General features: G+C 51.3%; 1 protein-coding gene across 2 annotated transcripts; it reads right to left on the reverse strand.

The window, feature by feature from the left end:
- Positions 1-977: 977 nt before the first annotated feature.
- On the reverse strand, positions 978-12,625 carry Cdk5rap3 (CDK5 regulatory subunit associated protein 3). Of its 2 annotated transcripts, none has more exons than XM_048366142.1 (14): positions 12,496-12,625; positions 12,244-12,289; positions 10,347-10,478; positions 9,755-9,855; positions 9,059-9,107; positions 8,070-8,248; positions 7,707-7,843; positions 7,119-7,263; positions 5,607-5,708; positions 5,194-5,272; positions 4,360-4,448; positions 2,169-2,353; positions 1,424-1,595; positions 978-1,314 (listed from the first exon to the last, which is right to left on the reverse strand). In XM_048366142.1, the coding sequence occupies exons 1-14, from the start codon at positions 12,499-12,501 to the stop codon at positions 1,249-1,251; spliced, it is 1,488 nt and encodes a 495-aa protein (XP_048222099.1). In that variant the 5' UTR covers positions 12,502-12,625; the 3' UTR covers positions 978-1,248. The 2 variants fall into 2 exon arrangements, with proteins under 2 accessions (XP_048222099.1, XP_048222098.1); XM_048366141.1 differs by having other exon boundaries at positions 2,169-2,374.
- Positions 12,626-14,844: the final 2,219 nt, after the last annotated feature.

Below are 14,844 nucleotides of genomic sequence, written 5' to 3' on the forward strand. Positions count from 1 at the left end.
CCTCCCATTGTGAGGACAGCTTCCTGACACCGATTTCTCCTTTCTCGGCTCCTGGACTTATTTCAGCCCTTGATTCCCCAAAAGGAGGTGACCAGGCAAAGACTGGGGGGAAGCGGTAGGCTGACATTAATCGATAGAAGCGGCTCCAAGCAGTTCATGCGGCCTTATCTCTCTCTCCTTTGGATAGCGTGTGTCCGCCGGAGTCCACGGGGTCGGTGATTAATAGGGGCCATCACTCACTGTCCGGGACGGCTGAAAGGCAGCAGGGAGGGGGCGGCCCTCCCCAGAACTGAGATAACAAGCAGCAGGAATAATGAGTGGTGTCACTCCACTTTTCATTTTGATGGAAAGTCATTACGGGAGTCAACGCCAGCGACAAAGAGCCATGAATCAACTGCTCTGCTATGAAATTAAAATCGAATTGCTGGCCACCCCCCAGCCCCTACCCTTCCTGGGAAATGGGGATGGGGAGGTGGCTTGGGTGAGGGGTGCTGTCTTGGGGGTGGGCTCTATCCAATCCCAGAGCAGCCAGTCCTGGGCAGGAAGTGGACAGCAGCCAGTGAAGGTGACAACTCCTGTCTCCACCTTGTTTATCAGGCCCTTCCTAAACCGTGTTTCCCCTCTGCCCGGAAGGTAGGCTGTGATTAAGAGGGAAATATGGCTTCACTGGCTCCTATTGGCCACTGCTTGACTGCTCCCCCTGGGCCTCTGGCTGAAGCAGGGTATCTTGGGCCTGGTGAGGGAGCCAACAGGGTCCAGCTGCCTTGGCTGTCCCAGAGCCCCTTACTGAGCCATCTCTGTAGATTCTACCAGGGCTTTCCTCATCTCTACAAGCAAAGAGATAAGTCCCTAACCTGGGACTCCACAGTGGCAGCTCATGGTCAGGAAGGCTGCCTGGACCAAGAGTTCAGGAAAGCAGGTACCCAGCCTCCACCACAGGCTCCGGGGAGCCGTGCGAGTAACCGTCAGCAGGAGGCCAGAGTCTTACCCTCTTTTATTAAGTCCAGCATAACTAGCTAGAAGAAGCTGCGGTTCCAGGATGATAAGTCAACGAGGCCGGTCAAGAGAGCTTCTTGCAGTGAGCCAAGAAAGTGCTCGAGGCCACCGTTTGACAGTAGTTCCTTCCCATAGCTCTCAGTCTTCCAGTCTGCCTGCTTTCTTACTGGGAAGGGCCCACCACCATCAGCCCTGGTTCTGCCGCCATATCAGCGCTGGGAAGATGGGCAGGTGAGACACGCACGGATCGTGTCACAGGAAAGTCCCCATCAGGTTCACCGGGCGCCCGCTGTACCTCTTAGAGATGTCAGCTTCAATCTGAAAAACAGTTGCTGAGTAGATGGGGATCAAACAAGCAGGTGCAGGGCTTCCTTCTGCAGGAACGTGGGGTCCTCCCACATGGCGCGATCACCCCATCCCCTGTTACCAGCTTCTGTAGCTCCTTGGTCTTCTCCAGCAGCAGGTCCAGCTTGGGCTCCAGAGCCGCCTGCTCCTCCAGTGCATCCTGCTGCTTCTGCACCATCAGCTCTTTCTTCAAAGCCAGCAGCTGGGATTGCTTCAGCTTTTGCTGGAGGAGCTCCGTCACTCGGTCCACATACCTATGCAGAGGGTGCTCAGGTGAATGGGGAGGCTGACCACCCCCCCACCCCGCAACTCCCCTGCTTGGTGGGGTGAGGCTCAGAAAGCAATTCCCTGATTGGCCTCCCATCCTCACATCCTGGAGTCCTTCTCTTTAAGAAATGGCACTCCAGGGCTGGGAATATGGCCCAGTGGCAAGAGTGCTTGCCTAGTATACATGAAGCCCTGGGTTTGATTCCTCAGTACCACATATATAGAAAAGGCCAGAAGTGGTGCTGTGGCTCAAGTGGCAGAGTGCTAGCCTTGAGCAAAAAGAAGCCAGGGACAGTGCTCAGTGCTCAGAGTCTAATTCCCAGGACTGGCAAAAAAATCAAAAAAGAAATGCCACTCCAGGTTCCCTTTACACCTGGGAATCAGATTCTGCATAAATCAACACCCTCTCCCCCCCCCCCCCACATCTGCCCTAAAGACAGTCCGAGGAGAAGGCGATGCACAGAAGACATGGGTGAGGTCTAAGGGGTCACAGACGGATGAGGGAGACAAGGACCCAGAGCTGATCAAAATGGCAGAGCCCAGCATCAGGACAGAGAGACCTTGGTGAGGCCAGAATCATGAACAGGTGTTGCATTCGAAGACTGGTGAGCCGGCCAATGAGATCCTGTAGTGTGGACACCATTGCAATCATCTTCTCTTTGGTTTGGCCCTGCAGAATGGTGGGGGCCAGCTGAAACTGGCTCACAGACAGGATGTCGGCCTCCTCGCTCATCTCCACTGCTCTCTGGGACAAGAAGATCTCGAGCTGAGGATGAAAGACGAGACAGGGGCTGGGAATGTGGCTTAGTGGTAGAGTGCTTGCCTAGCATGCATGAAGCCCTGGGTTCGATTCCTCAGCATCACATACACAGAAAAAGCCAGAAGTGGCGCAATGGCTCAAGTGGTAGAGTGCTAGCCTTGAGCAAAAAAGAAGCCAGAGACAGTGTACAGGCCATGAGGCCATGAGTCCAAGCCCCAGGACTGGCAAAAAAAAAAAAAAAAAAAAAAAAAAAGAAAGAAAGAAACAAAGAAAGAGGAGTGGGAGGACAGGAAGAAAAGAACTCAGAAGCTAGGCCCCCAGGCTGTTCCGAATGTAAGAATGAGTGGTGGGGCTGGGAATGTGGCCTAGTGGTAGAGTGCTTCTCTCGTATACATGAAGCCCTGGGTTCGATTCCTCAGCACCACATATCTAGAAAACGGCCAGAAGTGGCGCTGTCTCAAATGGTAGACTGCTAGCCTTGAGCAAAGTGAAGCCAGGGACAGTGCTCAGGCCCTGAGTCCAAGCCCCAAGACTGGCAAAAAAAAAAAAGAATGAGTGGTAAGGGCTAGACTCTGGGTGAGGTGGGTTATTCCCTCTACCATTTTCACTGCTAGAAATCCCGCACTTGCCATGTCATTCCCCATTCCACCATTCCTGTCTCAGGCCTACCTAGTTCTGGCCCCTCATCTTTCTTCCCCAATCTGTGGTCAGATTACCAAGAATACAGGGACTCAAAGGGTCTCTCTGCCCCAGTGGAGGTTATTTCTTTTTTCTTTTGGCCAGTCCTGGGCCTTGAACTCAGGGCCTGAGCACTGTCCATGGCTTCTTTTTGCTCAAGGCTAGCACTCTGCCACTTGAGCCACAGCGCCACTTCTGGCCGTTTTCTGTATATGTGGTGCTGGGGAATCGAACCCAGGGCCTCATGTATACAAGGCAAGCACTCTTGCCACTAGGCCATATCCCCAGCCCTGGAGGTTATTTCTTTTCTCTCCATGGGAGGAATGTGATTCAGAGATTAGGAGTGGATGCGTGAAAAACTATAGATTAAGGCCAGGAAGAACTTAAGGAGCATACATATCTCTAGTCCATCTTCTTTTGCCATGGAAATTAGATCATTTTTGTCCTCCTCTTTCTCTGCAGCTAGAAGGGACCTCTTTGGGCAAAAAGAAGACAGAAATGACTGGGGACAGTCAGTTCTACTCAACCACAGGCCACTCAGAAAGGAAGAGACCTCAAAATAGGGCCCACCTTCCCAGTCCAAGAACACTGGCTCGTTACACTTTAGGCATAGCAACCACGTGTGTCTCCTATCTTGTTAAAAACAAACATACAAACAAACTCCAACAACTTCGTGGTTTGCCAAGTCAACCCAAAATTCAGAATGTCACTGAACTTCTTCTGCGCCCCTATCCCAGCTCCTGTAATAAGGCACCATGCGGCCCTCTTGCTGTCAGTCAAATGTACACCAGGAGGCTCCATCTTAAGACCTTTTTGGGTGTTCTTTCTGCCTGGGAAGTCATTTTTCTGGACTACGTACCACTGCTTTGTTGGGAGTGCTTGTGGTCTCAGCTTAAAGTCACCTTAATGAAGCCTTCCCTGACTCCCAGATATAGAACCACTACCCTTCCCAACAGCTCATCTCCCTCCCCTGCTTTCTTTTTCCCCATCCCATTTAGCCCCATCTAACATACTGCAGTATTTGTCTAGCTTCTCACTTGCCTTTCCCGCCAGAATAGAAGCTCTGTGAAACCAAGGCCTTTGAATGTCTGTTCCACTGCTCTAAACCCAGTGCCCAAGAAAGTGCCAGGCACTTTGGAGACTTGCAATAGAGATGAGCTGGATAAATGGGGTGGGGAGCATCCTATCAGGTGAAGTTCCTGCTCCAAGACAAGGAAAGGACACCGTGCCCTTCACCGTGACAGGAGTGGTCAGGCCAGGGATAGGGGTGACGCCACCTATACCAGAGGCAGGCTGCTCCCACACAACTGTACCTCCATGAGCTCATCAATGAACTGATTCCGGGTCTCTGGGTATTCAAGAAGTGTCAGTGCATCTGTGCCTCTAGCAACACCTTCTGGAGCTGCCAGGAAGAGAAGCAGAGTAGTGAGGAAGGATCTAGAACTAAGGAAGGAAAAGACCCACAAGTGAAGTCCAGGGGATGACTATGGGCAGACCTGTTGCACAAAAGCTGCTTCCTGACCCATGCCAAGGGAGAGGGTTATCCTTTCCCAGTTGTCCTAGCTTTACTCAGGCTCCCTGCCAGAATCACAGAGTTGGGTCCGGGGAAGGCTAGCTCTGAGCTGGTGGCAGTAGGAGGTAAAGCGCCATCCTGCACTGCCCTCTAGTGGCTCACATCATTGCTACAGCCTCTCTGCTGGTGAGGAATCAGGCCAAATTTTGGGGTCTAGCCAACACCTTTTAGGTACTCCCCCCAGAATGGCTAGCCTACAGCCAGGCTCTAAAAAGCTGAGTCAGGCTGGGAATGTGGCTTACTGGTAGAGTGCTTGACTAGCATGTATGAAGCCCTGGGTTCAATTCCTCAGTAGCACATAAAGAGAAAATGCTGGAAGTGGTGCTGTGGCTCAAGTGGTAGAGTGCTAGCCTTGAGCAAAAGAAGCTCAGGGACAGTGCCCAGGCCCTGAGTTCAAGTCCCAAGACTAGCAAAACATAAAAATAAAAGGCCGAGTCTTCCTTGAGAACTTCTCTTCTGCCCCTTTCCACACACATCCTCAGCAAGACTTAGAGAAGAGTTTAAATGTGTGAGAAGCCTTATCACAACAGGGTATTTTTTTGTGTCTAGACATGGGGATTCCTTGGGCACTTACCTTCAGTTCCTGCCTCTAGCACTGTGATCTGCAAAGCAGTGGCGTCGTCTCCCCAGTCTATCCCATCACTCCCCGGGTCCTGGGTAGAGAGAAAAGAAACCGTGAGCCTGGTGAAAATTCCCCAACACGGGGAGCCACAAGGGACCGAAGCCTTAAGGAAGCCAAGGGCCTGCACGCTCCAGCTGGATTAAGGTTCACAGCCCTGATGAATGGGATGCAAATGGCGCTGTGGACTACTACGTTGTCATTCTCATCCTTGCTCTATAAGGTACTCATATACCTTACCCCCAACCCCAGGAGATATAGAAACGCTGACACATTACTTTTGAAACTGCCTCCCTTGGAATGCATTCATCTTCAGAGATATGAACATGGATGCAGCAAGAGGAGATGAACCAAGTGGGCACCCTAACCTTTGACTCCGATTCCAGGGAGATGCCCCAGTCGACTCCAGCAGCCTCGGTAGAGATGCCGGGGCTGGAAACTGCCTCTGCTCCAAAGTCACCCCAGTCAATCTAGAAAACAGAAAGAATGCCAGCCAAATAAGGTGGGAAAAAAGAAAAAGCCAGGCACCAGTGGCTCATGCCTATAATCCTAGCTACTCGGTAGGCTGAGATCTGAGGATCATGGTTTGAAGTCAGCCTGGGCAGGAAAAGTCCATAAGATTCTGATTGATATCTCATTTAAAAAGCTGGAAGTGAAACTGCTATCCTTGAGTACAAAAGCACAAGGATAACACCTAGGCCGCTGAGTTCAAGTCCCAGGACCAGCACACACACACAACAAAAGGAAGAAGAGCTGGGTGTGGTAATAATCCCAGCACTTGGGGAAGCCAAGGCTGGAAAATCAAGAGTTGTGCTGGGAATATGGCCTAGTGGCAAGAGCGCTTGCCTCATATACATGAAGCCCTGGGTTCGATTCCACAGCACCACATATATAGAAAACAGCTAGAAGTGGCGTTGTGGCTCAAGTGGCAGAGTGCTTGCCTTGAGCAAAAAGAAGCCAGGGACCACTGCTCAGGCCCTGAGTCCAAGGCCCAGGACTGGCCAAAAAAAGAAAAAAAAAAGACATATAACCAATAGTGTTACAGTGAAAATCAAGAGTTGTAGGTATTATAGGACTCTATAGCAAGAATAGTAATATAGGCTATATAGTAAGAACTTGTCTCAAAAGGGCCAGGGGTGGGGGGTTGGGGGAACCAGTGGCTCATGCCTGTAATCCTAGCTACTCAAGAGGCTGAGATCTGAGGATCATGGTTTGATGGTAGCCCAGAAAGAAATCCATGAGACTCTTATCTCCAGTTAACCACTCAAAAACCAGAAGTGACACTGTGGCTCAAGTGGTAGAGCACAAGCCTTGAGTGAAAAAGCTCAGGGACAGTGCCCAGGCCCTGAGTTCAAGCCCCAGGACCCGCAAAAAAGGAAGGAAGGAAGGAAGGAAGGAAGGAAGGAAGGAAGGAAGGAAGGAAGGAAGGAAGGAAGGAAGGAAGGAAGGAACTGAAACTGTAGCTTAGTAGTAGAGTGCTTGCCTGGTATGTATGAAGCCCTGTTTTTGATTCCTCAGTACCACATACACAGAAAAAGTTGGAAGTGAGGCTGTGGCTCAAGTGGTAGAGCACTAGTCTTGAGTACAGAGAGGCTCAGAGACAGAGCCCAGGCCCTGAGTTCAAGCCCCAGGAATGGCAAAAAAAAAAGGGGGGGGGGTAGGGGTACTTGCTTTCCCAAAGGCCTCAGGTAGTTCTATGAGGAGCACAGGTTCACATGCAATGGCCCATAAGCTCCCAAAACCAAGCCCACATTCAGAAGGCACAGGGGCCCAGTGGCTTCTGCTTCATAGGAACCAGCACTGTCTCAAGGAGGCCATGCCCTCTTCCCCCTCCCCTCTGAGACTCTGCATTCGGATCAGAGTAACAAGGCCTGCCTTACCTCATCTTCTTCCACCTGCTCAGGAGGTTCCTCGAGGTGCGGCCGCTCCACCACAGAGGGCTCTGTCCCCGTCCTCCACTCATACACAGTCGAGTTTCCCCGCCTCTGCACGAACTGCAGCATGGGCAACACCTGCTCCGCGGGGCTTCAACGGAAGACGCAACTGAGCCGCTTCCTGCCCTCTCAGGAAACCAACACCTGGGCCACAGGGTCCAAGGGGCAGGGAGCCCACCAGCTCAAGTGTATAAAATGCAGCTCACTTGGCTGAGTGCTGGCAGCGCACGCCTGTAATCCTAGCTACTCAAGTGGCTGAGGATCTGAGGATCTGTGGGTTATGGATTAAAGCCAGACCAAGCAGGCAACTCCATGGAACTCTTATGTCTAATTAACCAGCAAAAAGCCAGAAGTGGAAATATGGCTCAATTAGCTAAGTGAGAGTGCAAGGCCCCGAGTTCAAGTCCCAGGACCAGCACACACACACATATACAATACAGCTCATGTGTCATGTGGGAAAAATGGCAATGGGGAAGAGCCAGGGAGCACAGGTAAGCCGTCCCCATGCTAGAGAGAGGCTGTGGTCCTTTATACCTTTCACACACAAATCCCACGCAGGCCTGGTATAGTTCAATGGCTTCGCCCAGGGACTGAGCCCCTGCACCAATCTCAGCCAGCTGACTCGGCAGCTCCTTCACCAGGGCCAGAAGTTCTCTTCGGACATTGTCTCCCTAGAAGAGGGAGAAGGGAGGGGCTGGGGAAGACCTGGTGGGAGGTGCAATCCAACAAGTCCAAGGAATTATCCAAAGGGGAGTCACTGGCCCAAGAGGGGTACAACCTAGTGGAGAGCAGAAGGCTGACAGCGAAGTCTTTGCCAGGCGCGGGAAGACAGCCCCAGGCCCAGGTGCCCTCCCACTGCCGCGGGGAAGCAGGGCACCACTCTCTGTGTCTGCTCACCGTGATGCCATACTGCTTGCAGGAGTGGTAGAATTGCTCCCGCATCTCGGCTGCCCCGGCCTGGCCCTCTTCCTCCTTGCGGCTATATTCTTGCTGGAGCTGCTGGCACTTGGCGATCTGCCTCTTCAGCGAGGGGATCTCATAGTTGACATTCCGAACCAAGAGGCTAGACAGTTCCACTAAGGAGGACCCAGGAAATTCACCCCAGGATAGCCACCCCCCCCACCTCAAGGCCCCAGGATGCATGCAAAAAGGCCCCAGGGTGGTGGTAAAGAGTGGGGCTGGGGGTCCCAGTCCCTCCCCTTCCTGGCTGAAGAACCTGAGACAAGTTACAAAGCCTGAACTCCAACCCTCAGCTACAAAAACAAGCAATAGGGGGCTGGGGATATGGCCTAGTGGCAAGAGTGCTTGCCTTGTATACATGAGGCCCTGGGTTCGATTCCCCAGCACCACATATACAGAAAATGGCCAGAAGTGGCGCTGTGGCTCAAGTGGCAGAGTGCTAGCCTTGAGCAAAAAAGAAGCCAGGGACAGTGCTCAGGCCCTGAGTACAAGGCCCAGGACTGCCCCCCCCAAAAAAAAAACAAAAAAAACAAGCAATAGTAATATTGACCAGGTGGATCCCCATAAACCACCAAGCTTAGTTCCTTGTATGTGCACTTGCTTGGTAAACATTAGCTATTACGATCCCTTAAAACCCTGTCACCACAATGAGCCCTTTGTCTTAGGACAACCCATACCTCCTGTTCCTAGTGCAGAATAGGGGTGCAGGGATGGTAGGGGCAGTGTATACTCCATCCCATCAGAGGGGGGCAGGTCAGGTGCCTGCTCAGTTAGGAATACATCTGATCTTCCTTGGATCCCTTCCCTCTCACAATCATACACCATCTACACTCCACTCTCCTCCCACAATAGACCATGCCTCCTGTAAGCCTGGCACCTCTGAACTCTGGGAGTGGGTCCCTCCATGAACACCAGTGTCACTTTACCTAAGTAGGTGTTGTCCTTCTCATACAGGGCTACAATCTCCTGCCAATCCTGCAGAGAACAGAAAGGGGAAGTCAGCTGAGGAGAACACCCAGCAACAACCTCGAAGCTCAATCTCTAGACAGAGGACACCTCCGCCAGGCTTCCTACCACACCAAACACAAACGCCTAGCCCTCCTCCTTCTCATATGTGTGTGTGCACGCGCATGTGTGTATGTGTGCACACAAACACGCATCAATACTACAACTTGGCTTTTTTTTTTTTGCTCAAGGCCGTTGCTCTACCACTTGAGCCACAGATCCACATCCAATTTTTGCTACCTAATTGGAAATAAGAGTCTCACAGAACTTTCTACCTAGGCTGGCTTCGAACCCCAATCCTCAGATCTCAGCCTCTTGGGTAGCTAAGATTACAGGCGTGAGCTACCAGTGGTGTGAGCGGCTTGCATCTCCAGCTCTTCATGCTGGATGGACCTCTCACTTTACTACGTGCATGGCACCAACAAGCATACCTCAAAGCAGCAGGTAAGAAAATGTTAAGCCCAGAGGAAAGATCTACATTTGGCATGAACTACAGGGAAGAGAGACAGTCTAGGAAACAGTCTACGTAGGGGTCTCTACTGGCTTCTCAGAGAGACCAGAGGTGCTGTGGCCTGGGTGTCCCCAGCTGCACAAGACTGGCCCTCCGTCACACTTGCCTTCATCCGCTGTGAAGAGTAATGGCCAAAAATATTTTTTGTGGAGGCCTCAGTGCCTTTGAGAAGGTCCACGATTCTTTGGCAGTGGAAGTAGTGAATGTCTGGAAAGCAAGGAAGAGCAGGGACTTGGAGGATGACATTGTCCTTCCTTACCTACTGTGGCCACCATGTGTGGCCGACTCACAGGAACTGTAGTGAAAACAACCTTGGCAGGTAGCTCTCCCCTTCATCATTCCAAGCTAGAAGAAACCAGCATCTCTCCCTCTCGCTGTGGGAAGTCTTTTTTTTTTTTTTTAAATTGCCAGTCCTGGGCCTTGGACTCAGGGCCTGAGCACTGTCCCTGGCTTCTTTTTGCTCAAGGCTAGCACTCTACCACTTGAGCCACAGCACCACTTCTGGCTTTCTCTATATATGTGATGCTGAGGAATCGAACCCAGGGCTTCATGTATATGAGACAAGCACTCTTGCCACTAGGCTATACTCCCAGCCTCGCTGTGGGAAGTCTTGCTGGCTACACAAAGGGGTAACTTTAATCGATACAAATTGTGCCAGGAAAGGGGAGATTTCGGTGACACGGCCCCGAAGCACTCACAGGATCCCGAGAGCAGCTGGGCAATCTCCTCTGTCTCCGGCATGTCCCGGATGGCAGCATTGATCTTCTCCCGGATCGTCAGCACCAGACTCTGCCATTTCAGGCTGCAATGCCTTCTGTCCACCAGCCAGTCTGTATCAGAAACACAGGGTCATGGTATTCCTCCACACCTCCAAAACCCCATTACTAATTCACGTGTGTGTAATGCACTGGATAATGGCTAAAAGTGGCCATGGTATTGGTTAAGGTATGGGGGGGGCGGGGATCATGGGAAGATGTGAAAGAACACAGGCCTCAAGAGATGCTTGGCCAGGGACAGTGCTCAGGCCCTGAGTCCACAGGCCCAGGACTGGAAAAAACAAAAAACAAAACAAACAAACAAAAAAAGAGATGCTTGGGCTAAACAGATTCCATCAGCCTGACTTTATTCATAACTTTTCTAGAGCAGTTGCCTCAACACAAAGGTAATGACAAACTTTTAAATTGGTCCTGACATGAAAGTGCCACTTTTGACCATCCTAAATTCTCCATAATATTTTGCTTCCAGGGCTAATTACAACTTTCTTGTTGACAGAGGATGCAGTTCAACTTCCATTTCCTCAGGGCTGGGATTAACTAGGACAATGGAAAACATAAGGTGGTTATGCCAAGTACCGGATGAATGAGCAACTGCAAAGCCCCTAATACCTACAGCGCCCCAAGGACTAGATACCATTGGTCTGCCCTTAATTGTGAAGTGCTACCTTGCACATGTGCATCTCAACGGGACTGACTTCAAGTGAGCCCAGCTCAATGTTTAAGCCTAACAGCCATGCTCATTCCTCAGTAGAAGGGAACTAAGAGCCAGGCTTCATGGTCAGATGGTCCTGGGTTCTAATTATCAAGATTCTTGAACAATTCTATTGCTGCTCCATGACTCAGTTTCCCCATGCACAAAATGGGGACAAAACACTACCACGTACAGGGGGAATGAGGCAAAATGCTGAACACCCTGCCTGATACACAGAACTCAACAAATATTAGTGACCTTCATTTTTACTTTGGTAGTACTGGGATTTTGATTTCAGGGGCTCACATTTGCTAGCAAACGCTCCAAAGCTTGATGCATGCCCTAGCCTGTGGTATTATATTTTTATAACATCAAGTGCATAAAACAGCCCTTAAAGCTGAGTGCTAGTGGCTTTACTCCTGTAATCCCAGCTCATCGGGAGGCTGAGATCTGAAGATCAAGGTTCAAAGACAGCCTGGGCAGGAAAGGCCATAAGACTCTTCTCTCCAATTAACCAGCACAATCTCCGAAAACGGAGATGTGGCTCAAGTAGTAGAGCAACAGCCAACCTCGAGCAAAAAAGCTAAGGGGGTGGCTCCTGGGGCTAAGGTCAAGCTCTAGAACTGTGTGTGTGTGTGTGTGCCTATGCATGTGTGTGCACACTTGGGCAGACATGTAAACCAGATGGCCTGGCTACTAAGAGGTCTCTATGTCCAAATGAGTCTTAAATCTCTCTTCCCTCTAATAGACAAGGCTGACAAGAGCTTTTAAATAAAAGGGAGGTAGGTGCCTTGTTTTCTGGCATAATACAAAAAAGCATGAAGATTGAGCCAGCCGGGCTTCAATTCCTATTCAGATCCGCCGCTCACAACTGACCTTCTTCTTTAAACCCAAGCCACTTCTCCTGCCCCTAATGATGTGATGTGATCGTGCGTATGTGACAAACGTGGAGGAAGCAGGGGTCAAGCGCTGGCTTCCTAGTGGGTTCCTGCCCGCTGCTCCTGGGCCTGGCCACAGAGTAAGGCTGGGGATTAGGACCTCAACCTAGCTGCTGGTGACGGGGGTGGGCGGGAGGAGGGCAAAGCACAGGCCTCCCCCGACGGCCACCGGCGCGGGCGCCCCTCCTACCGAGCAGCTTGCTGGTCTGGATGTCGATGGGCACGTGCTGATGGTCCTGGAGGGAAACACGGCGGAGAAGGGGGCGTGAGCAGAGGGAGGCCAGGCCGCGCCACGCATGCGCTCCCTGCACCGCCCCAACCGCCGGCGTGCGCGGCCGGAGCGGCGGGCTGGAGGCCGGGCCGCGCGTGGGACGAAGGCCGGGGAGGCAAGGGTCTGGGGTCCCGGGAGAAGCTGCCACAACCCCAGACCCTATCTCCACACCTGCATCTCTCCTCCACTTCCACTCCCTCTTCCGCTTCCGGCAGAAGAACCCGCTTCGTCCCGCCCCGCCACCAATCCGGGCTAAACTTCAGTTCTGGTACAAACAGGCCTCCTTCAGCCACGTCGCCGCCTCCCGCCGAGCCAATCAGGCCTTAAGCCCCGCCCACCTCCAGGCTCTGAATGGCTGAGCCCGGCAGGGGCGGGAGATCCGGAGACAGCCAACCGGAGACGCGAGGCGGGCTCAGGCCCGAAGGGGCGGGGGCGCCTGGAAAAGGCGGCAGTGGCGGCACTGTCCTGACAGGGGCGCTCAAGAGCCAGTCCCTGCAGTTACCGCTCTACGACGCCAGGGGGCGCCAAACCTTCCGCAGGCGGAAAGTGTGACCTGGATAGCATATTCCGAAGCAATTGAAAATACTTCTTTTTGGTCTATCACTTTGCCTTTCCCCTTCTGTTTTTGATAGACATGAGCTGAGCACTTATTTGCTATTGGGCAATTGGGGTAGGGAAGGAAAAAGGAGGAAGAGAAGGCCCAGGGAGCATCCCAAAGATAACATACTGACTCTTAAAGGAAGAGCTCAATCAACTGCAGAAAACTTTGCAGACCACACAGTACAAATGGGGTGCAGAGGAGTACTGGCAGGCAGGACTGGCAATATAATCTGTGGAGTTCAGTGCAATGTGAAAACGAAGGATCCTTTGTTTAGCCAGGCATCAGTAGCTCACACCTGTAATCCTAGCTACTCAGGAGGCTGAGATCTGAGGATCACAGTTCAAGGCCCATTCCCAGGCAGGAAAGTCTGTGAGACTCTTAACTCCAATTGACCACCAAAGAAACGGAAAATAGAGTTGTGTGGCTCAAGTGGTAGAGCACCAGCTTTGAGCAAAAAAGTTAAGGGACAGCACTTAGGCCATGAATACACACACACACACACACACACACACACACACACACACACGGTCCCTTGTTTTAAAAAGAAATTATGAACATTTTCAAAGGGCTATTGAACCAGACTCCTGACTATGGTTGGTGTCAAGCCAGCCTCTGCAGTTAAGAAAAAAAATAAAGCCAGAGGCTTTGATATAGAAGGTTCACATCAAAGGGAGCCTCGTTAAGGAACTTGGACTTTATCCTTGCAGACAGAGAGGAACCTTGGTGGGCTTTCCAGGGTTTGAGGCAGGGAAGGACATGTACAGATTGGCTGCAAGAGGCATGGATTAGTGAGAGATAAGACTGGAGACAGAAAGACTGGAAGGAGGCTTCTATCCAGAGGTTAGGGTCTGACCTGAAATTGAAGGTGTGAAAAGGAGAGGAAAGGCAGGATTTGAGAGACATTTAGGAGGAAAATGGCCAGGACTTGGCAAGAGATTGGCTGTGTGGGTGGGGAGACGGAGGGAAAGGATGATACTCGGGTGTTGAGTGAGTATGCCACCATTTTTCACAGGGATGTCGGATGGTGAGCAGGTGTGGGGGAGGAGAGGACCTCAGATTTGAACTTGTGGAGTTAGCAAGGGTGGGAGACCCTCAAGTATAGTGTGCAAAGGGCACTTGCGTCTATAACTTTGAAGTTCAGAGGAGCCATAAAGACTGGACTGTTTAGAGTCAGTCACGAGTCAGCCAACCTGTGATCCAGTAGGGGCTGGAGTTAAGACAGGGCTTGAGATCAGCCAAGCAAAGAGAGCGAGGACGGGGATAGGGGAGGGAGGATTTCCGGGAGTTCTGAATGTCACCTTGCCCCCTGCCTCTGCCAACCCAATGCCTAGGGCTTAGTAGATTTTGCACTGAACTGCCTAGTGTGATTCAGTAGAGGGCAGACCTAGATTTCTGTCCTGTGAGATCTTGGACAAGTTCCTGGGGTCTCAGGTAGCTACCGTTTCCTCAACTTGGAGATAACACCTATTCTATCTCAAGGTATTTCTGTTTAAAGGCTTAAATAAATAAACATCCTAGGTGTTTATTTACCTTTTTTTGTCAGTCTTGGGGCTTGAAGTCAGGGCTGAGCACAGTCCTTGAGCTCTTTGTGCTCAAGGCTAGCACTCTACCACTTTGAGCTCCACTTCCAATTTTTGAGAGCTTAATTGGAGATAAGAGTCTCTCAGAGACTTTTTTTGCCCAGGCTGGCTTTGAACTGTAATCCTCCTATCTCAGCTTCCAGAGGAGCTAGGATTATAGGTGTGAGACACTGGCACTTGTCTCAGTTACCCTTTATTTCCTATTTTACTTATGTTTTGCTTATCCTGGGGCTTGAACTCAGGGCCTGGATGCTGTCTCTGCACTTTTGCGCCCAAAGCTTGCTCTTTACCATTGGAGAGCCACAGCTCTTCTGTTTTTTGGTAGTTAATTGGAAAGTC

The sequence above is a fragment of the Perognathus longimembris genome, chromosome 17 (genome assembly GCF_023159225.1).
Source record: "Perognathus longimembris pacificus isolate PPM17 chromosome 17, ASM2315922v1, whole genome shotgun sequence".
Classification (NCBI taxonomy): Eukaryota; Metazoa; Chordata; class Mammalia; order Rodentia; family Heteromyidae; genus Perognathus; species Perognathus longimembris.